This window comes from Dermacentor andersoni, chromosome 1, assembly GCF_023375885.2.
Source record: "Dermacentor andersoni chromosome 1, qqDerAnde1_hic_scaffold, whole genome shotgun sequence".
NCBI classification, from domain to species: Eukaryota; Metazoa; Arthropoda; class Arachnida; order Ixodida; family Ixodidae; genus Dermacentor; species Dermacentor andersoni.
The window spans coordinates 235,467,732-235,491,430 of NC_092814.1; the positions used below are offsets into that span (position 1 = coordinate 235,467,732).

The 23,699-nt window shown below is 45.0% G+C and overlaps 1 protein-coding gene across 7 annotated transcripts in view; it reads right to left on the reverse strand.

Annotated features, from left to right (window-relative positions):
- The window catches only part of EndoB (SH3 domain containing GRB2 like, endophilin-B), a 91,975-nt gene that overhangs the window by 14,112 nt on the left and 54,164 nt on the right, over window positions 1–23,699 (reverse strand). For 2 of the 7 annotated variants that reach the window (XM_055063469.2, XM_055063467.2), the window contains one exon: window positions 9,188–9,352. The exons of 4 other annotated variants lie outside the window; for them this stretch is intronic. In XM_055063469.2, the coding sequence (XP_054919444.1) occupies window positions 9,203–9,352 (150 nt within the window). In that variant the 3' untranslated portion in view covers window positions 9,188–9,202. Of the gene's footprint in view, window positions 1–9,187; window positions 9,353–19,895; window positions 23,523–23,699 lie in introns of those variants that run through there. One more of the 7 variants, XM_055063471.2, reaches the window with a different exon arrangement.

The following is a 23,699-nucleotide window of genomic DNA, read 5'->3' on the forward strand; positions in this document are numbered from 1 at the left end:
CAGGTGAACGATATGCTCAATCGCGGTGTCATCCAGCCTTCTAGTAGTCCTTGGGCATCACCAGTCGTCCTAGTTTAGAAAAAAAAGATCGCACCATACGATTTTGCGTCGACTATCGAAGGCTTAACAAGATTACCCGAAAGGATGTATACCCGTTGCCACGTATTGACGACGCACTTGACTGTTTGCAAGGAGCGGAGTTTTTTTCCTCCTTAGATCTCCGCTCTGGCTACTGGCAGGTGCCCATGGCTGACGCTGACTGTTCTAAAACCACGTTTGTAACACCAGATGGCTTGTATGAATTCACTGTAATGCCGTTCGGTCTGTGCAACGCGCCCGCCACTTTTGAACGCATGATGGACGGCATCCTGCGCGGCCTGAAGTGGCATACTTGCCTCTGCTACCTCGACGACGTTGTCGTCTTTTCCCCTGATTTTCCGATCCATCTTCGCCGTTTACATCAAGTTTTGACCTGTCTCCGGAATGCTGGTCTCCAGCTTAACTTAAGAAAGTGCCGATTTGCAGCTCGAAAACTGACTATATTAGGCCACGTTGTCTCCAAAGAAGGCATTCGTCCTGATCCTGATAAACTTCGTGCCGTATCTGAATTTCCGAAGCCCACTAACTTGAAAGCACTACGCAGCTTCATTGGCCTATGCTCCTATTTTCGACGTTTCGTTCGCAATCGCTACTGTGATCGCACCACTTAACCAACTTCTCCAATGATGCCTTTACGACTCTTCGTCACCTACTCACGTCTCCGCCAGTCTTGCGCCATTTTGATCCAAGCGCACCTACAGAACTTCACACTGACGCCAGTGGTGTCGGCCTTGGTGCTGTGCTCGTACAACGCAAGGACACTTATGCCGAATACGTAGTTGCTTATGCCAGTCGTGCCCTCACGAAACCTCAGGCCAATTACTCAGTCACAGAAAAAGAGTGCCTGGCTATCGTATGGGCTCTTCAAAAATTTCGTCCATATCTCTACGGTCGACGCTTTGACGTGGTAACGGATCCTCACGCTCTTTGCTGGTTGTCCAACTTAAAAGACCCGTTGGGCCGCCTCGCTCGGTGGGCCCTCCGAATCCAGGAATATGATATTCGTGTCGTCTATCGTTCTGGACGCAAACACTCTGACGCCGATGCCCTCTCGCGCTCCCCAATTACTTCAGACAGCAGCACTTCTACCTACAGACATGACATCTCACCACTTGACATCCTGGACATGGCATCGGAGCAATGAAAAGACCCATGGATCGTCATGATATTCGACTTTTTGTCAAATCCTCCGGCAACTTCGGCACCTCGAGCATTACGCCGACAGGCGCAGCATTTCACAATCCGCGACGGACTTTTATACCGCCGCAACTACCACAATGACGGCCGCAAATGGCTCTTAGTAGTGCCTCGCCACCTACGACAAGATTTATGCTCCGCTTTTCATTCTGACCCGCAGTGTGGTCACGGCGGAGCGTCAAAAACCTACACACGGCTTCGCCTACGATATTATTGGCGAGGGATGTACACCTTCGTCCACAAATACGTACGCTCCTGCATTGCCTGCCAGCGACGCAAATGTGTCCCGCATCTCTCCACCGCACCTCTCCAACCACTTCCTTGCCCAGCTCAGCCATTCGACCGTGTCGGCATTGATATATACTGGCCTCTTCCATCTACTGGCGCTGGCAACCGATGGATTGTTGTCGCCGTAGATCATTTGACACGGTATGCTGAAACCGCCACCTTGCCTGCCGCATCAGCAAAAGACATCGCCTCGTTCATTCTAAACAACTTCGTTCTTCGCCATGGCGCCCCTCGTGAACTGTTGAGCGATCGGGGCCGCGTATTCCTCTTGGACGTCCTGCAGTCACTCCTATCTGAATGCCAAATTATTCACCGCACTACTACTGCTTATCATCCACAGACCAATGGCTTAACAGAACGATTCAACAGAACTCTTCGTGACATGCTATCAATGTATGTTGCATCTGACCACTCCAACTAGGATCTTGTACTTCCGTTCGTCACTTACGCATATAACACTGCCTCTCAAGCCACTACTGGATTCTCACCATTCTTTCTGCTTTACAGCCACCATCCCTCCAGCACCATTGATACCGTTCTCCCGTACCGGCCGGACCCTGCTGAATGCTCACCTGTTTCTGCGATTGCTCAGCACGCTGAGAAATGCCGACAATTGGCCCGTTCTTTGACGTCCACTTAACAGTGCCACCAAAAAGAGCGCCATGACCTCAATCCTCCTCCTCACCCCTTCCCCGTCGACTCACTCGTGTGGATTTAGGTCCCGCCTGTTGCTGCTCCTGGCCTTTCATCCAAGCTCCTCTCGAAGTACCACGGGCCCTACCGCGTGGTTGCACAAACATCACCAGTGAACTACGTGGTCGAACCCGTATTGCCATCTCCCGATCTGCGTCGTCGGGGGCGAGAGACTGTGCACATTGACCGGCTGAAGCAGTATTACGATCCACCCACCTCTTCCTAGGTCGCCAGGATGGCTACTCTTCAATTCCGGGGGTGATTGTGACAAAGAAGATCAGCAGGCTGAAAAGCCCCGTTGCCATCGCGTGGCTCGTACCCAGTTCGTTCGCTGGCTGCGCCCTACCTGCTGTTGCCGCGTTGGTCGCTGCTTCTCTACGACCCGAATAAACCCCCTTTACACTGGTAACATACAGGAATTCTATAGCATTAACGAGAGGGTGGTAGGTCTTGTTGTGAAACTTAATAAAAGGTACAAATTGGAGGTCATACAGGTCTACGCCCCTACATCCAGTCATGATGACCAGGAAGCCGAAAACTTCTACCAAGATGTGGAATCGGCGATGGGTAAAGTCAAAACAAAATACACTTACTGTTGGCCATATCATAAGAAGCCAACAAACACTGACACCAAGGACCACATAGGGGAAATTACTTGTGCTTAATATATGAAATAAAGAAATGATAAGTTAATGGAAATTAAAGCGGATGAAAAAACAACTTGCCACAGGTGGGAACGGAACCCACAACCTTCGCATTTCACGTGTGATGCTCTACCAATTGAGCTACCGCGGCAACGTTTTCCCATCCACTTTCTTGGGTATTTATGTGTCCTAGTAGAACCCTGGGAGTGTTAGCCAGCGCCACCACTCACAGACCTTGGCGGCGAATGTGGAACGTCCTTTTTGCCGCAGGCATCACGAGAACGTGAACTTTTTGGGTGATGACAACTGGTCAATAAAATCACATATGCTACCTGAAGGCATCAGTGTTGCCGGATTCGAGACCCTCGTTATGTAATAAACAAGAAGAAATGGGGTTAACCGAGGGGCCCGATTTTTATTAGTCATATCATAAGAAGCCAACAAACACTGAGACCAAGGACAACATAGGGGAAATTACTTGTGCTTAATATATGAAATAAATAAATAATAAATTAATGGAAATTAAAGTGGATGAAAATACAACAGCGTTTGATTCAGTCGAAACCTCAGCAGTCGTGGAGGCATTACGGAATCAGGGTGTAGACGAGCTGTATGTAAAAATACTGAAAGATATCTATAGCGGCTCCACAGCCACCATAGTCCTACATAAAGAAAGCAACAAAATCCCAATAAAGAAAGGCGTCAGGCAGGGAGATACGATCTCTCCAAAGCTATTCACAGCGTGTTTACAGGAGGTATTCAGAGACCTGGATTGGGAAGAATTGGGAATAAGAATTAATCGAGAATACCTTAGTAACTTGTGATTCGCTGATGATATTGCCTTGCTTAGTAAATCAGGGGACCAATTGCAATGCATGCTCACTGACCTGGAGAGGCAAAGCAGAAGGGTGGGCCTAAAAATTAATCTGCAGAAAACTAAAGTAATGTTTAACAGTCTGGGAAGAGAACAGCAGTTTACGATAGGTAGCGAGGCACTGGAAGTGGTAAGGGAATACATCTACTTAGGACAGGTAGTGACAGCGGATCCAGATCATGAGAGTGAAATAATCAGAAGAATAAGAATGGGCTGGGGAGCGTTTTTTTTTTTTTTTTATTTATAAATACTGCGATCTTAAACAAGATCTTAGCAGCGTGGTACACGAGTAAGTTCACGAAACAATATAAATACAAAAATGGGGAATTGTACTCAAAAATTCTTCAGACAAGCGCTTTAAACAAGCGCTTCACACAAGCGCAAAAAACAGGCACAAAAAAAAGAAAAAAAAAAAACACAGGCGCAAAAACAAGCGCTTTAAGGTTACATCAGCGATGATCTGAGCAGGCATTCTCAGATCATGAACAGCAGGTTGCCATTATCCCTCAAGAGAAAAGTGTATAACAGCTGTGTCTTACCAGTACTCACCTACGGTGCAGAAACCTGGAGGCTTACGAAAAGGGTTCTACTTAAATTGAGGACGACGCAACGAGCTATGGAAAGAAGAATGATGGGTGTAACGTTAAGGTATAAGAAAAGAGCAGATTGGCTGAGAGAACAAACGCGAGTTAATGACATCTTAGTTGAAGAAAAAGAAATGGGCATGGGCATGTAATGAGGAGGGAAGATAACCGATGGTCATTAAGGGTTAAGGACTGGATTCCAAGAGAAGGGAAGCGTAGCAGGGGGCGGCAGAAAGTTAGGTGGGCGGATGAGATTAAGAAGTTTGCAGGGACAACATGGCCACAATTGGTACATGACCGGGGTAGTTGCACAAGTATGGGAGAGGCCTTTGCCCTGCAGTGGGCGTAACCAGGCTGATGATGATGATGATGCAGAAGACGAAGATAATGATAAATAACCGGGCAAGGGAACAAGAGTTCAAGATCGCAAGTCAGCCTCTAGAGTCTGTGATGGAGTACGTTTACCTAGGTCAACTAATCACAGGGAACCCTGACCATGAGAAAGAAATTCACAGAAGAATAAAAATGGGTTAGATCGTATACGGCAGGCCTCGTGAGCTCCTGACTGGATGCTTACCGTTATCACTGAAAAGGAAGGTATACAATCAGTGCATTTTACCTGTGCTGACATATGGGGCAGAGACTTGGAGACTGACAAAGAAGCTTGAGAAAAAGTTAAGGACCACGCAAAGAGCGATGGAACGAAGATTGCTAGTCATAACGTCAAGAGACAGAAAGAGAGCGGTTTGGATCGGAGAACAAATGAGTATAGACAATATTCTAATTGACATCAAGAGAAAAAAATGGAGTTGGGCAGGTCATGTAATGCGCCGGTTAGATAACCGTTGGACCATTAGGGTTACAGAATGGGTACCAAGAGAAGGGAAACGGAATCGAGGACAACAGAAGACTAGGTGGAGCGATGAAATTAGGAAATTCGCGGACGCTAGTTGAAATTGGTTGGCGCAGGACGGGGGTAATTTGAGATCCCAGGGAGAGGCCTTCATCCTGCAGTGGACACAAAACTGGCCGGTGATGATGATGATGATGATTCCATACTATTGCAATTTCAAGAATGTGGCTGGTATGACGCCCAGGGTTGCCTGCTGCCAGGTTTTGTAGCATACATCGCTTAACTTTTCGAATGTGATGAAAGATACCTGTGCATTATGATGTTATTGACCTATCTTTAACAGGAGTAAATGATAAGCATATTTTGTAATTCAAAAACCCTTTGAAGTTTCAATTTGTTTTTGAGTGTGCAACAGTGCTTCCTGAAGTTCAGTGCGAGGACACATGGTGGACGTTCACAGCTGTTTGCAGCTGGTCGTTCAGCGCTGTGTTGTCTCATGTGCCTTCTATGTCCGTGTTGATCTGCGTGTGTTACAACAAATTGCAACATGATCTATCAGCAAGCCTATATACAGGGTGTCCCAGATAACTTGGACCAAGATTTTGAAGAACACCTATGCGTTCTTCAGAACAGAAATCCTGTGGATGTTGTTAGCGTTTACCTGAACTTACAGTACAATTTTTTTGCTCATCTTCTTTTGAGTAAGTAGCCAAGATAAATTAATTAACTTTTTAAATATAGCTTGAAACATTCAGGCATCAATAGGAAAGTTGTGGAGCTTCACAAATATTGCCCAACCCAGGTACTTCCAACGAGATAGACTTGGCGTGGCCGTTTTTATTCGGGAAAAGCGAAAGCCCGCGGAGTTTAAAAATACCACATGACAGTGTGCTTCAGCCGTTTATTCCGATGTGATGAGAAGAGCAATTTTTTTTCCAGCGTTCAAGTCGATGCAGAATAGAAAAAATACACACAAAACATGCACCATACATTTGAAACCTGTGCGAGAGAGAGCATCATTTGTTATGACGCTTTTCTTCCAAGCTGTGCCAGTGGCTAGATGCATGTGAGCTTGACTGTCTATTACTGTCGTGCCATACAACCGTTTCGAATAATTTGTTTGCAGTGCCTAAAGCATGCCGTACTCAAGCGAGCAGAAGGCGAACATGGTCTTAGCCTTCGGAGCGGCACAGGGCGACAAGAGGAAAGCTGCCAAGGTATACCGAAATTGGCAATGTGGGAGAAGACCTAGCACGAACACAATTATCAGCAGTTACTTGACGCTGAAAGAAACAGGTAGCTTCAAGATGATGCGGCACAGAAAGGGGACCATCAACGAAGAGGCTGAAGGAGACAGTTTGGCTTTTACGACTGCAAACCCTCATTCCAGCGTGCGTGATGTGAGTGGTCAGGTTGGCATTTCAAATTCTTCAGTGTGAAGAGTTCTTAGGAAAGCTGAAGTGCAGCCGTATCACTTTCAACTGCATCAAAAGCTGCAGAAAGATACTTTCAATGGCGGCTTGATTTCTCAAATTGGATCCTTGTGAACAGTGATGAAATACCGGATTTTGTTGGCAAAGTGCTCTGGACAGATGAGGCAACCTTCTCCAGAAATTCTGAAGTCAACATCCATAATGCGCATTACTGGAGCGATACGAACCTGCATTGGGTGGCGCAGACAAGACACCAGTATCGATGGTCATTCAGTGCGTGGTGCGGTATCTTTGACGGAAGAATAATTGGCCCCATCTTTTTTTTACTACATGCTCACTGCTCAGCGGTACATGAACGCCATCTTGGAAGGCCCAGTCAAAGGTTTTCGCTGTGATCTTCCTCTTGCGTTTTTAAAGCAAACTTGGTATCATCAGCACAATGGTGCACCAGCTCACAGCAGCAGCCTTGCCCGAGCCTGGCTTGACGAAGCCTTCAAATGCCAGTGAGTCTGGCAGCATGGACCAGTGGCATGGCCTGCAAGGCCATCGGACTTGACACCTCTTGACTTCTTCTTGTGGGGACATGTGAAAGACAGAGTGTACTGCAAACCTACAACTGCACCAGAAGCGCTAAAGGCAGAGATTGCTGAGGCCTGCAGTGAGATACAGTCTTGTGCATCTGCGCACAAGACACATTTCGCGACTGGACACAAGGGGAACTGATGATCGCGGCTCAATCTCGCGTGCTGTATGCGGAGGAAAGCGGGGAGGCAGTGTGGAAGGGAAGGGGGGCAGCTTCGACTCCGCCAACAAGTGCATACTGTGCACATCTGTGCACGGTCGCGCACGCCACATCTTGAAAGTGATCTGTAGAAGGCTCATATGCATGTGTTCTCGCCGCTCTTGCATTGAAGTGATAGACAGCACGAAGGTCACTTCCCTCATTGCTGCTGCCACATTTGCTCACACCAGCGTTTTGACAGCCGAGTGTGATGTGTTCATGTTTGCATGTGCGTGCTGACACCATGCTTGTTAATGATAGTAAGCAAATATTTCTAAGTTTACACAGCTGATAAAACTACTATCCTTACTTTGTATAGCTGTCTAATATTTTGCTATCGCAATCGATGCTTCGCCTTTCACGTGACACAGGCTTTTTTTGTTCTGGTTTTTGTTCGTTCCACTGAAAGAAGTTCTGGTTCTGCTCCGTTAAAAAAAAAAAAGAAAAAGAAAAAATGATCCGCAATGGTTTATAACGGTTTTGGTTCGCATGCAAAATTTTTCAAACTAACAATAAAAACAGTATTTATTTTTTTCAATAAGTGAATTATGATTTCTGAGATCATGCTCAATGCCTTGACTCAAGGCACTGAGCACGAATTCACAAGCAGCACGTCATCGATTGTACTCGATGAAATGCAAGACTGCTGCTCCAATAAAACAAACATGAACGATAAAACTTCGGTAACAAAGCATTGTACCCGTAGAAAACGAAACAATAAGCTCTTCAGTGCGCAAGCTCTGGGTTTTGCGATGATACCAATCTGCTAGTGCACTGAGTGGCAGGCTTAGATTAGCGGAGCACTTGACCGGGTATCGGTCGCACTATCCTTGCCTGAGATGCGCGCTTATGTGGACCCCTGAGATAGACGTTAATTCTGACGTTGCCTGATGTCGGTTGTTTCGGATCGCAGGCTTTTCCTTTGAACCTAAACCTTATTAAAAATATTTTGGTTTCACTCCGAAACAAATAATAAATTATGTTTCGGTTACGTTTTCGTTCCGGTCAAAAATATCATTTTTGTTTTTGTTCCAACACACTGATCTGCTCCTTGCCCTGACATACTTGGCCTTTAAAGCAGAGGCTCTTCTCAAGCTGAAGGTTAAAAAAACAGGCCTGCCTCTTCTCTATTAAACACCTCTTGGGGGCTCATATCCCGGAATGAGCGATGGCAACACAGTCGCGATCCAGTCACTCATGACTGACTGGTCGTCTTTTTTTTGCTTCACCGGAAGCCTCAAACCCATTAATGCCTAAAGAAAGCGTGAACTTGTTGGCTTTTTCTCGAAGAACTTTACCGTCGATGTTCACACCGGCTGCAGTCACTTCTCTAAACCATGTTAATACGGGCTTCCTTCAGCTTAACGTGGCGGGCTGTCTTCGCCTCCTTTGCATCAATGCTGAAACGGAGCACATTCTTCATTATTTGATTACGTTGTACAACAATCGTGCACAATGTCGACAGTGCAAGGTTCAGCTCTTTCGCCAAGTTTGTGCGTTTTCTTTTGGGATCCTTGTCCACCTTTTGTAAAAAGTCAGACTTCTCTTTAAAGGAGAGGGCATTCCGCTTGCGAGACATGGTTGTTTGCTAGTGGGCACTGGCTGAAGCAGCCTAGCTATCACAGGGCACAGAGTACGGACGTGAACAGAAAGAATAAAAGAAAAAACTACAGGGCTGGAGTAGCCTGTCTCAGCTTGTACCATGACCTACGTCTGCGTGGCCTGTGCCATCTGTACTCGCAAAGCGAAGGCGCAGCTAGCAGGTGAGGCTCGCAACCCGCAAAATGCTGCACAGCCATTTAGCCAGACTGATGACAGCCGGCGCTGCTGTCCGTGCCGCAGCGCCGTTGCCTTGTCGTAGAGTCGGTGGAGTGTCTTCAGCGACCACGACTGTTCGTATCAAACGCTGCAGAACGAAAAGCAGTTTGTTACATCACAATTCTAGTATGTTGTACTCTAACAGAACATGGATGGGGCCAACAAAACATTCGTATCACCCCGAAATTCATACAAGCCATAATTGTATCACCGAGGTTCTACTGTATAGCGCTCATAATTGGCATAAGTGGTGCTTGCTTCTAGCCATATTCTTGCAACAAACGCAGCAGCAAGCACTAACCCAAAAGCTCACGTCTCCCCCAAAAGGGGCCCTCAACTACTTTTTATCGAAGTTGAGAAATGCATTTAAAGTTTAATTAGACTATTTCAGAAATACTTTGTTGCAAAAAGTACTTCAATGCGTTCAGCAGAAGCGAAGGTATTGGCAATCAAGATCGTGTTAGTGGTGCTTCCATTTCTTCTTCAATGACTTGCAATGCAGAGGCTGCGGTGGAGCAGGGCGTGCCCACAACGCTTTGCCTACTGAACATCACCATGGTGCACAGTTCAAATTTGATTTTGGATGTTCACGTAGACGCCACTATTTCCGATTTTGGTGCCTACAATGCGCCAAACCTGGTTGTCTTCAGCAAGCTGCAGTGTTCTCAGTGAACGGACTCATCGCGGCACCCCACCGCGGCTACGACATCTATGCTACGTAGCAGACCACAGCTACATGCAACTGCAGTGTGCATGCGCAGCGTTTGCATTGTGCACGACACGGTTCGGGTGCTTGTTCATGCTCGTATGCTTCAGTCTGGCTGTGCTGCGTGGTGTGGATTGGCTTTGTCCTGCACCTGCTTGACTGACAGATAGTAGCCACATCAACTTGCGCATTTTGAAGCGCTATCAATAGTCAATACGAAGCAAAGTCTACCAAGGCAGGAGCTGCCAGGAATGAGCGCATATTGGCAAGCGTGCTTGTGGTCCGACCTTATGTCTCCCGTGGTTATAGGCTGGTTGAGTGTTCAAAACTAGTTGAAATCAGCGAGACTTGACGGCTACGACATCAATAAGTACGGTGGCCAAAGTTTCATTCCTACGCGTACGGCCGCAGCGGAACGTGAGCAGGCGATTTGACTTCTTCCGGAGGTGCATAATTATTACCCAAATTTGAAAGCAGATTTTTGCTTATTTCAGCCTGTTTATTAAACTGCGTCAATAAATTTATACAGTAACAACAGGAAGAATCGCACTGATCCAAACGCCCTTCCGATTGGCCAATAGCAGCTGTGCATGGGAATCTGCTATATTACGAAATAAAGCATCCAGAAAAAAGTGAGGAACAGGCTTGTGTTTAAAAGAGAGCGTTTTAGAGAAAGTTGACTTTGCATTCTACTTGCAAACTCCACGTGCCGCGCATGAATGCAAAACTTGGCCGAGATGTTCACAGCAGCGTATGCTATCCGTGGACTGTGTTTTTTCACCAAGCCCGAGGGGTGGTTCAGAACCCCTTGAAGGAAGCTGCAAACGATTTGTGATTACTGAATGTGGAATGGCATTTCTATTGTGAACTTCAATGTTAGTACTAGCCTGGTTTGTCCATCGCAGCATCTGTGCTGTAATTAAGTATAGAAGTCCTCTCTGAATATTTTGAAAGGCGTAAAAGCCAACACCAAAAATTTTGCAGGAGCTGAAGTCACTTGTGTACATAGCATCACAGACATGGTCCTAATAGACATGGCCATTGTCTACTATCCAATGCAATATGGACTCCCATACAATGTTTGCTTATGCACCGCACAGGTCGACTCTTTAATGTCATGGAATGTATACATAGGTCGGTGAACTCTCAAGAAGCAGCTCACTAAGACTGGGACCAACTTATGAGGCTGAGTTCGTGTGAGCCTGGCTGAGTAGTATATTCATGAATATTGAGTCGGAGCAAACTCGGCTGAGCAGAATTTTGGGGAGTGCAGCACACACATGCCATCAACTCACACCATGGAATAAATCAGTAAGCAGCTGCATCTCACAATCTAGCAATAAGAAGATTCAGATACACAAATGTCACGCTCTCTTTGTACAGATATCTTGCAAGTTGCACGATTTAATTATAAAGGCAGTAATAACAGAATATGGTTATGCAAGTTTATGCAGTAACACATCTAAGTGGAAACTCATGAGCAACTTTCCTTCGCTCTTGTTGGGCATGGCTTATGCCTCGTGATACATCTGATACTTCATTAGCTGTGGATGTGCAAGAAATGTCCACACTTGAAAGGAAGCTATCACTCACAGGAATGGATACAACTGGCCGACTTGAATGTACGATTTTGATCTGCTTTCGTTTAATGTGTTGTCTACTGTTTATAAAAAGATGTTAGCCTGCTTTGTACATTTTTGCATGTGTTTAAAAGGAGGTAGAGAGAGAGAAGGGAGGAAAGGCCGGGATGTTTATGGCGAAGTATTAGTTTCTTAGAATATTGTGATATGTTACAACCAGCATAAACAAAAACAATTCAATGCACTGGAGTAAGTGCAATATGCAATTACGCTTTAAAGTGAGGGTTAATACAGGTGCAGTAAGGATACAAAGTCTGCAACATATTGAAGGTTTATTGGTTTCAGAGCAGAAATAAACATGATAATTCAGAAAAAAGAGATAACTGTTTAAATTATGCTTATTGTGCATTAACGCTTCGAAAACAAATTTATGATGCTGTTTATTCCTAGTCAAAGCATTAAATATGCTAGTGTAGAAAATTCATTAAGATATATAGTTTGCATATTTGCTTTGAGAGCTTGATATGCAATCGTATCTTGCACTGGGACTAACAGAACCTTGAAATGCCGACATGAACAGCCTGCAACAAAATGGCTGGGCATATAGCACAATGTTCAAACGTGGCATACTATGCTGTGATATCATCTTCCCTTGGCACTGCATTTGACCGTATTTGCATATTCTTTAAATTGCTCAGTCAAAAGCATAACACGCTACAACTGTGGCAATTTTGTATATGGCAAGCAGCTTGCATGCAACAAATCAGAAAACTGGGATGACAGCCAAAGGCCATGTCTTCTCGTGAGGGACACCTCGTAGTATTTACAACTAGCAGTGTGTGTAAATGACAGAAAGGCACGCAAAAGTACATATTATCAGCACCAGAAGCCAACGTGGAAAAAAAAAAAAAGAAAAAAACGTAGCTTGATTAGCAAAGCAACGTGTCAACAAACGCATGGAAATCACAGAACTAAATCTGACTTCAGAGTGCAAAGGGGCCACTGTCACAAGACATAACATGTGTTCCTTAATTACAGTGAAACATTGTTACTACAAACACCACATTAACGAACTTTTCAGATTAAAAAGCTTTTCATAAATCCCCTGCCGACTGCTTATATTCTTGAAGCACACTTTCACCAGCACAAAGAAGTCAAAGTCAAAGACGAGGAACACGAAAAAACTGTGTTTCTTTGTGTTCCTGAACAGCACTCATCTGTGTTTCTTTGTGTTCCTCGTCTTTCGTCTTGTTTTCTTCATGCTGGTGAAAGTTTGCTTCAAGATCATGAAGCAACTAACTCGCACCAGAGTCTTGCTATGACTGGTTATAGTTTCAATGTAAAAATACTTCAGTACTACGAATTTCAGAACAGCGACCTTTGCAGAATAACAATCGTTATTCAGTTTCTGTGTCATGTTAACAACGCCTCAGTATTGCAAACTAATATTCTGCAATTCTTCATTTTCATGTACCCTTTATGGCAGCCGGAACAGTAGGCTAGCAGATGACAAGGCACAAAAGCGGACGCTGTGGCATATAGGTTTGGAAAATGTGCAGCCGTGCCGGAGGAGAAAAACCCCGGGAGGAGACAGATTTCTTTCTATTGCAGAAGTGATGACGCATAAGGTTTTGCAAGAGTATGCTCCGCCAAGACAAGTGTTGCCTAGCAACAGAGGCGAGTGGCTTCCTTCTTTCGCCCTATATATGCCTGTACCAGCTACGTGCATGGAGAAATGTAACATCTGTGGTCGCGAGAATGTCACACGTTTGCACTTTCTTGACGGTGTCATTTACACACGCTTGCACTCTGGAATATGAAATTTACTTGAATCTAGGCCGGCCCTGATTCTAAGCCGACCCCCGAAAGTTCGAAGCCAGGAAAAAAGAAAAACAACTTACCTCAACTGTAGGCTGAACAAAAAAGCAAGGACAGCGTTTACAGAATGCAAACAGCATTTATTGTGTGCGAACAACTCGGTCCACGCCAGCGGCCCCAGTCCCGGCCGGCCGCACCCAAGAACACCTAGCCGAGCCTCAAACCACCGCTTGTGCTCACAAGTCACTTTGTCCTCCACTTCTGCGACTGTTGTCTCCGATGCCGGGGTTCCCACACTGCCCCTCCCTCTGCGAAGGTGATGATGGCACTGGCTCATGGCGGCTTGCAGCGATGGCACTGCACCCCTGGCGGCGGCCAAACCTTGCAGACTGCAGTACCAAACGAGGATCTGCGGAGCAGGCAACGTCTGACTCACCAAGGTCTTCCAGGAACCCGCAGGCCCTAAACCTGGCTGGCTTCCTGGACATAAGCTTCGCAAAGATGCCGCAGACCAGGTGGTGGAGCCTCCAAGTTGTCGAGGTTTTGCAGGAAAAAGTAGAGGCCCTAAACCATTTCCAGAGGCACACCTGGTCAGGTCGCCGGAAGTAGCAGCCGCCTGCTCTCTGCCATTCCATCGTACAGAGACCACACGTCACCGCACCATGCAGCTAACAGGAAGGGAAGATCACAGTTGTTGATGATCGTCGCTCGAACATTGCCGCTTTCACAACCATTGACAACTGATCTCAAGCGCCCATGAGGTTTTCGTCATAGCCGTCATCGATCTCCTCTTCTTCAGAATTATCGTCATCGTCATCTTCACCCCCACTGCCAGCCGGCGCCAAGGAGCCGCCACCAGAGTCCGAGACATCGCCCTCCTCGGGCTCGGACAAGGACGACACGCCGCTCTTGTTCTCAGCTTCGCTACCTGATGAGCAGTTCTTCCGAGCAATTTTCTTTGACAGCATGCCTTCGCATGCCTTGGTGGCTCTCTTACCGTCAACAGTCCAGTCGTCGTCGCTCTCCATCTCTGAGTCGCTGGACACGGACGCGCCGCCGGATTTGGAGCCATGCGTGGTCTCCATGCTTCGACAACTTGTTGCGTTGATGCAGTATTGCATCGTGCTGATGCAGTAACCGTGCCGACAGGTCCCTTCTCCAATGGTAGCGCATGGAGCTTCAGCAGCATGCAGGAAACTGCTCTGCTCCCATGTCCCATGCCAGACCCAATGACGGTGACAGAGGAGAAGCCAGCTGAAATGCTCCTTAACAAATGCCAGAGCTGCAACTCACACCTCGGAGATGGTCATGCATCAGGCCAGGCAGGTGTCACTACTGGCCGTGGAACGGGCGTCGCCCGCCTTCCCCACGATCATGGTCTATCCTGGAATGCAGCCGGGGCCCCATGTTACGGGCGCCAATGTGGGAACGGTGTAGTCCCTCTGTCCACGCCAGCAGGCCCCAGTCCTGGCCGGCGACGCCCAAGAGTGCCCAGCCAAGCCTCGAACCACGAGTCACTTTGTCCTCCACTTATTCGACTGATGGCTCCTATGCCGGAGTTCCCATAATTGAATATGAACATGCAGAGCTCATTTTACGTCATCATCGCTGCTGTGGTTTAGTAAATGCCATCGTCGTTGCGGCGCACGCAAAAAGCATCTCCCATTGCCCCCTTCAAAGATGGATGTTTTTCTCATTGATGCCAAAGTGTCGCCCGGCTTGAACATTTGACGATGCCTCTTGCGGCTAGCACAACTTTTCGTTTGAAAGCGCCATTATAGTGGCATCGCTGTTCGGTGCCATTATGATAACGCCGTGCCGCATGCCGATACGACACAGGTCAAAGTGGCGACATCACTCGTGTACTTCAGTTGGCTACTAGTGTGGCTAGTAGCGGCTGTGATACTGAATTTTCTAGATGGCTCTAGCTATGCGCCATATTTATCAAATTGAATAAATAACTGGCGCTTTTTAACATCCTCAAATCTAAGCTGACCATAGAGTTTGGTATATTATTATATGAAAAAAAAAAAAAAGAAAACTATCGGCCCAGGTTTGAATAAATACGGTAGTTCAGATGTCCATCTAGAGCGAGATAGTTGCGGTGTCCATGGCAAGGAATGTAAAAAAGAATCAAACAAAAAGAAACATTACGCTTTATAGGCGACATGGAGCCTCTTTGTTAATGATTTTCTCGGTGTCAGGGTCTCTTTTGCATGCGCCACTTTATATACACTGGTGCGTGGTGGTGAAATCTATGGAAAATAGCAACGGTGCGAGCCGAGAGCAAACCGTGACGTTTTCGTGGATAGCTCATACGGTGACAACTGATAACCGGATGGGTTGATGGGTGAAATAGTCAATTTTGGGGCTTTCACTATAACAACCTTTCAGAATAACGAACAATTTGCCGCGGTTCCTTGAAGTTCATCATATCGAGATTTCACTGTATACATGTGCGCACCCGCGTCACCTGTCGTCACAGCATGAGCACCAAGATGCCTACCAAGTGTACTGGCAAGCTTTTAAAGGGCCCCTCACCAGGTCTGGCCATCTTGAGCTGACAAGTGTAGTGCATACAATGTGTGCTCACAATCGTGTCTGCTAAGAATTGCATCTCTACATGCCAAGGAAAGAGCTGAAATTTCAAACTGAATGCTGTTTGCTTTTCTCCTCGAGTATGCCGCAGTCCAAGCTGGAGAGTCGACGCATCTTGCACAAGTGTGCCTACGTAAATGGCAGTGCTGTGACGTCGCTCATAGTGGCACGTGATTAAGAGAATTATTCAAGGCAACATCTGTTATTTGTGTAATCTGTTGCTTCAACAGACGAATTAAAGTTTAGATAAATAATAAAACACAGAAACCAAATGTATTCATGTTTTTTGTTTTACTTCGCACCGCATCAAGAGAGATGTACTTCTGTTTCGTCTACTTATTCACACGTGTAGTTGCGTGCACTGAGAGCGAAACTATGTCATTTTCTACTGTGTTCCAACGTGCGATCATGCTCTGTGATCAGCTTGCATCTGCCTCAGTGTTCGTGTACCACTGACTTAGGTATACTGGTAGTAAAGTGTTCTTGTGTACAGCACACAAAATCGTGTGCTGCGTGAAACGAGACAGACATAACAGCACGTGCACATGACTATCAGTGAAAGTGCGTTGCGCAGCCAAAAAGCAGGAGGGGGAAAACAAAGAAAAAAAGAGGAAAAACAAGGAAAGAAAGGAAAAAAAAAAAAACTAAGGTGAGATCCTGTGACATATGCATCACGTGATCCTCCAGCTCCGGTATGGGAATACGCAGGGAAGGAATTTCTCTTGCAGAGGCTAGACGGGGAAAGTGGAGAGAGCGTCTCCATTGGCAGTAGTGCTTGCCTCCCGAAATCACGGGTTTGCGGCACTAAACTATTTCTATCTCGGCTATTAATAAATATGGCAACACTGCCGTGGCAATGTCACCGACTTTGCCGCTCATTGTGCAGGCTCTAGCTGCGCGCTTTTGCATCAGCGCTGCTGCAACTTTCACGGTTGATGGACGCTGCCAGCTTGCATCGCTTTTGGTCTTGCCGGATTGCGTCTTAGGTGCACCCTTCAGTGATACCATCACATCACGGCTGCCACACGTGGACTATGGCCACAGCGCATCATCAACATGCACCATGACGTCTCCCGACCATCTTGGACCTGCTGACTTTCTGGCTTTAAAAGGGACGCCCGTTTCAGCAAACACCAGTGGACACGGCCATAGAGTTTCCTACAAAAATTACTAGAGGGAACTCTGGCGTTGTGGGAAGTACATGGATTTCCCTAAACTTCGTCCTTTTTGGCTTCAAACGGCTTTGTGACTTTGTAAACTTGTCATTTTCAACAGTGTATTGCGTAATAAATAATTAAATAAACATAATTAAAATTGCCCGACGGCAGGATTCGAACACAGGAACTTTAGCACAGAAGCCTGATATTGAAACCATTAAGCCACGGACGCATGTATCGGCAAGCGAATGAAGCACCCTTATGAATTTATCGCAGGCATGCCAGTGCCTTGAGATGCTTGGCGCATTTCAATTTAGCCACCTGGACAAGCTCAATCATTGCAATTAATAGCAATTGTACGCGTTCCCAGCGTCTTCTACACTTCGAAGAATACAGATTGCGCTGAAATATACGACAATAAGATTTATATAGCGTAATATACAAAGCCACAAGAACGTCTGAATCCACAAGCACGAAGATCAGACAAATCCATGTACTTCCCATCATTCCCATGGTAAGACAACGACTGCAGCACCAGAGTTCCCTCTAGTAATCTTTGTAGGAAACTCTATGGACACGGCAACACTACCGTGGCAATGTCACCGACTTTCCTGCTCATTGTGCAGGTTGGTGATCGAAAATATGGTTTTCGCAGCGATTTTCTATGCTTAGTCGTGTTGCCATGTCAATATACTCTCTTATGTTGTATATCTGAGTGTTTTGACGTTGCTTGTTTGCTAACGGCCCGCTTGGGAGATGTTGAAGAAAATCCCGGACCTATCACTGAAGAAATGTTTAACGAGATGATTACGACACAGAGGGCGGTCTTGGAAAAAGTGACTAATATTGAAAAAAACCAAGCATCTTTTGAGGCTCGAGTAGAGGGCAGGATTTCGAAAATAGAGGAACGATTAGAGATCTTGGGCGAAGCCTCAACCAGACTTGCTAACCTTGACAAGTTTGCCAATGAAACTGAAACTGCTATGGCAACTCTTGGTAAAAAAGTTGACCACTTGAACCGTAAATCAAATTCTGACAGTAATGCTCTCGTCAAACGAATTGATGACCTCGAAAATCGCTCTCTGCGAAATAATCTCATTATCAGAGAGATAAAGGATGATGTGAATGAAACTGAAGAGGCATTACGTAAGAAGGTCAATGTTGATGTTTTTCATACAGTCTTAAACCTAAAAATGAATTCAGTCGAACGGATTCATTGCTTAGGAAAGCAACAGGATGGTAAAGATTGGCCAATCATTTTGAGACTCTCAGATTTCCGAGATAAAACTGAAATCCTGCAAAACTACTTTATGATCCGGGGTAAAGAGATCAGCATTAACGAAGACGTTTTTAATCGAATTGTCGAGATCCGCAAACGGCTATGGGACTCTAGTTCTGAGGAGAGGAAAAGGGGGATCAAGGTGAAACTTATGTTTGACAAGATGAAAATAAATGATGTGGTGTATGGTTGGAATGAGGCTACTAATTCCAGGTACATATGTAAGGCACCTTCCGATAGAGATCACAAGCACGGTAACAACGATTGGCGGCGTCACAGTGCTTCTGAACAGTTTAAGATAATAAACATATACGTAAGAAGCATATTTAAATAAAGTTACGGTCATTGAGGCTCTAGTACTGGAACGTGATCTTGATATTCTGGCACTTACCGAAACATGGCTTAAAAAAGACATACTAGATGCCGAAGTCACACCTCCTGGATACAAAATCGTGAGAAGAGACTGCGAAATGAGAGGAGGAGGCATTGCGCTGCTAATTAAAGAATGTATTTTGTTCAGTATTCTCCTGCATGTCAGTGATGTTGAAGCTATTTGGATTAAAACCAAACTTATTAATCGTACAGTATTCATTGGTGCTATGTACAGACCACCAAACTCCCCAGTGAATATGCTTAATAAATTAAGAAGCTTTATGAACGCACACCTAAAGCACGAAGACAATATTATTTTATTAGGAGACTTCAACCTTCCTGGAATTAATTGATCGACACTTTGTGTAGAGGGACATGACGTCCCTAATTGTGAACAACTACTTGAGATCACTTTCTGTTATAATTTGACTCAGGTCGTCTCAGCTTGTATATGTGTGGGTCCAACTAGAACTTCCTCAATCCTTGATTTAATATTCTTATCTGGTTGGTTGCTCCCATTTCTTAACATGTGTGAAATTGATGAAGGCCTCTCTGATCATAAAATGGTTATGATGTCACTAGATGTGTATGTTAATATCATGCGTGAGAACGAGAAACTTGTGATTCCAAACTTTAAAGCCGCCAATGACCTGGCAATACTGGAATATCTGGAGCAGTCATTTTATTCTTTTTTGGAGTTGTACAGATCATCTGGTACTACTGAAGAACTATGGAAATTTTTCCATGATATGAAAGCGTTTTGCATACATTTCATTCCTCAGCGTTCTAAACGTGCAAGAAAAAGAAACCCCTGGGCAACTCAGGAAATAATACACACTAAAAGAAAGCTTAAACGTATGCGAAAGGCTTGAACCCTCAGTCCTAGTATCGAACAGAAACATGACATTCATCTTTTAGGTAAAAACCTATGGTATAATCTGAAGACATCTAAAGATAACTTTTATAACTCAACGCTGAAACAATTTCTCAAGGAAGCCCCAGATAAGTTTTGGAGGTGCTTGAATCCAACGGCTAAGTCGTACAAAAGTAGCAAGGATCAAGCGGAGGTATTGTGGGGTTCTCCTCCATGCTCTTGGGACAAAGGAACGACAACACAGTAGTGCAAACAATCACAAGGGCATTTATTGCACGTTTCATAGATCAATGCCTGCTAGCCGAGTTGCTATCCCCAAAACATGCCGATGGGCGCACGACAAATCTAGGAGTCCGACTCACCGTGACCGGATAGCAAGCGAATATGTTCGCCCCATGCTGGATCCCAACGCCTGGTCGTTCGCATGTACGGTCACGTGAACGGTGGCGCGTTCCAAGGCGGCCACGCGAGACGGTCTCGCAGAAGCATGGATCGGCGCACGCGCGGTATGGCACGTCCGTACTGCTTGCTGTCCCGAACCAAAGAGGAAGCGCCTTGTCTTTCGGCGCCCAAGTAACCTCGCCTGTCGGCGGCGTTAGCAGCGCAACACTCGCACCATTCTCTTGTACCGCGCCTCAACCACTCCGACCGCCACGGGCGCCAGGCCACGCGAGCCGTGCGGGAAAACAACATATCAGGGGACGCGTGAGAGTCGCGCATCCCCACAGTATTTAACTCCTTTTTTTCCTTAGTTTTTACCATCGATCACGGTATCTTGCCTACCATCAATGATTATGCGGACATACTTTCTATTCAGAATATCAAGATTACAGAAGAGGGTGTTTTCAATCTGTTGCTTCACATTAATATAAAAAAAAGTCCTGGTCCTGATGAAATCCCCAATGAATTCCTTTATGGATATGCTGAATGAAGATCCAAGTTTTTAACACTAATTTTTCAATCATCCATTTCTAGTGGCTCGTTTCCCACTGCCTGGAAGCGAAAAAAAATTGTGCCCATACATAAAGGTGGTCCAACCTCTGGCACTAGCAACTACCGACCGATATCGCTCACGAGCACCTGTTCTAAAATGCTAGAACACATTGTATCAAAGCACCTGTTCACCTATTTAGATGAACTTAAATTAATTTTTCCAGATCAACATGGCTTTCACAAAGGATTGTCCACTGTCACTCAGCTTATTGAACTTGTACATGTCCTTTCTAGCACAATTAATGCCCGGGGCCAAACTGATATAATATTCTTAGACTTTGCAAAGGCCTTTGACAAGGTGTCCTAAAGAAAGCTTTTACTTAAAATCAGTGTCAGTGTACCTTCTAAAATTCTTCCCTTACGCGGTGGTTCACTTCCTACCTTGCACATAGAGAACAATATGTTCAACTGGGACATCAGCAATCTAGTTTATCTCCCGTGGTATCTGGGGTACCTCAGGGTAGTGTCATAGGGCCCCTTTTATTCCTAGTTTTTATAAATGATCTGCCAAATGACATCATTACTCAAATAAGAATGTTTGCCGACGACTGCATATTGTACAAGAGAATAGCGTCACCAGGTGATCAGGCCTACCTCAATCTTGACTTACAGAAAATTAAGAACTGGTGCGATTGTTGGCAAATGCAGCTTAACCCAACTAAATAGGTTTTTATGTCCATCTCTAGAAAAAAGAATATTCTAAATTTCTCATACAGTATCCACGGTCATGAACTTGCTCGAGTTAATATATATACCTAGGTCTTATATTTACACCCGACTTGCGTTGGAATCTTCACGTAAATGAGCTTTGTGCAAAAGCTAACAAAGTATTGTGGGTGCTAAGACGTAACCTACACTGTGCCTCACCTGAAATTAAAATTTTAGCTTACAAAACCTTGCTAAGACCCATAATGGTTTATATTTAATAAATACCACCGTTTTCACTCTCCAACTGAATTATGTAAACTTGCAGAGCTACCACCTCTGCAAAATTGTACCGAGTATGAAAGGCTTAAATTCCTGTTCTTAGTAATTCATAACCATGTCAAAATAAGATACAAGTACTTCCAAATCAAGACACAGGAAACATCACGGCACAGACACAGTAAGTATATACCTCCTTCCACAGTGCACAATGACTGCTTCAGGTATAGTTTTTTTCCCAGGGCAATTCAGCAGTGGAACTCTTTGCCTGATTCAATTGTCCAGTTAAAATCAATTAATGCATTCTTGGAAGCAATACACTGCCTTATGTACCCTGATGCACCCTGATGTTCTGCACTAACATTGTGATATAATAAGTCAAATTGTGCTCTGTAATTATACTGTTAATGTGTTTCATATCAGCAGTGCTACTACATTTTCTTTTTCTTCTTTTTAGTGCATTGTTCAAGCGCACTAATGCACTTCTCTGTTTATGTATGTTAAATCCACTCCTGTAATAGCCCGTCGTGGGCTGACAGTATAAATAAATGAATAAATAAATAAACAAACAAACAAACAAACAAACAAACAAACAAACAAACAAACAAACAAACCAATTTGAAATATTTTGCGGGAGAACACTTCCTAGAGGACACATAACTTCCAGCATATAACTGAAATTTGCTATGTGGCTTGGTGAGGGGCCTTTTAAAGCTTTTGAGGCGTGGCTGTGGCAATTTAAGCCCTTGAGGGCAGTTAAAGGCACGCATTCATTTTTTTCGGACATTTTCACAGTCCTTAGGGATTCAGAAAAATTGGATGCTGACTGCATATACAAGCAAAGCTAAGCAGTTTGGCTATTGCATTGTCAGTTCACTAAGCGGCATTCGCACAGGGATATGGGACTATCAGCAGACTGATTTCGTAACGGCGTTGTCGGCTCAAAAGCCCTTTGCTCTATGATGACTAGAAGCTGTCAGTTGCATCGCTGCTGGCCTAGTATGATAAAATGGTCTGTCAACGACACAGTATGCTGACTGGTTGGCCTATCATTGGTGTATCGCCCCTTTAGTGTACCGCATCTCATGGAATATTCACACGACATACCAAAATCCGCAGACAAGCACTACACGGCTCAGCCACGCCATGCTTGTCCACGAAATTTGGTCCATAGTGTGACTACCCCATTAAGAGTCTGGAGGTCTGAAGGAGACCCGTAGAGGTCTGGTCTAGATTAATTTTTTTTTAAGTTCATTTAATGAAATTTGGTAATCTGACCGAGTTCTTCAAGCTGCTTTAAAAATTTGATTACCTTTTCTGTAGGTCAACTATTTCCAAAGATAATGAAAATGAACAGCACATGCCTAGATACTACAAAGCATAATAGATGCAATGGTAGGAGTATTCTACAGATGTGATAACTTTTTGTTACTTTAGAGCACTTTGAATTTCATGTTGCAAACATTGTCACTTGATGCTCTAGTTGAAGGGGAAATGCAAAATTTTCAGAAGCCAAATTTAAAAATTAACTCCTACCATTGTGTGCTCTACACATTCAGTGACATGCCACAACAAAAATTACAGCTCAGGCTGCTCTTAAGGCAGAGATACAGCTAGTGAATATTTGCAACCAAACCAAAATTTTAATTATCAGAAACTGAGAAAAAAGGTAATTTTTAGTAAACACCGCGGGCAACAGCTTCATCTTCAAGTGTCCCTGCCAGGTCTCAGTACGCATGCCGCCGTCTGATACGTTCATTATTGAAAAATATGTCATTTAGTGCCATTTGCTGATTACCGGTGCTCTGCATTTTATACACAGTGGGAATTTTCATGAAGAACAGGCTGCATGTTGAACTGGCTGCAGGCCACCATAGCATCACCGCAGCTAACCATCTTCATGGCGAGACAATAGTCATGTTCACCTTTGCCCTCTGTCACATTGCCACCCCACAACCTGCACATCACACAAGATAGAAGAGCACTTATATCGAGGCTTACGATAAGAAAGCATATCTCCATCATATCTGGACCAGCCGTGGCGGTGTCAATGCGAGCAAGAAAATCTGCTTTTTACTTGGTAGCCGACATTGAAAACAAGGTCTTGTAATTTTTCTTGAGTCTCCTTCTCTTT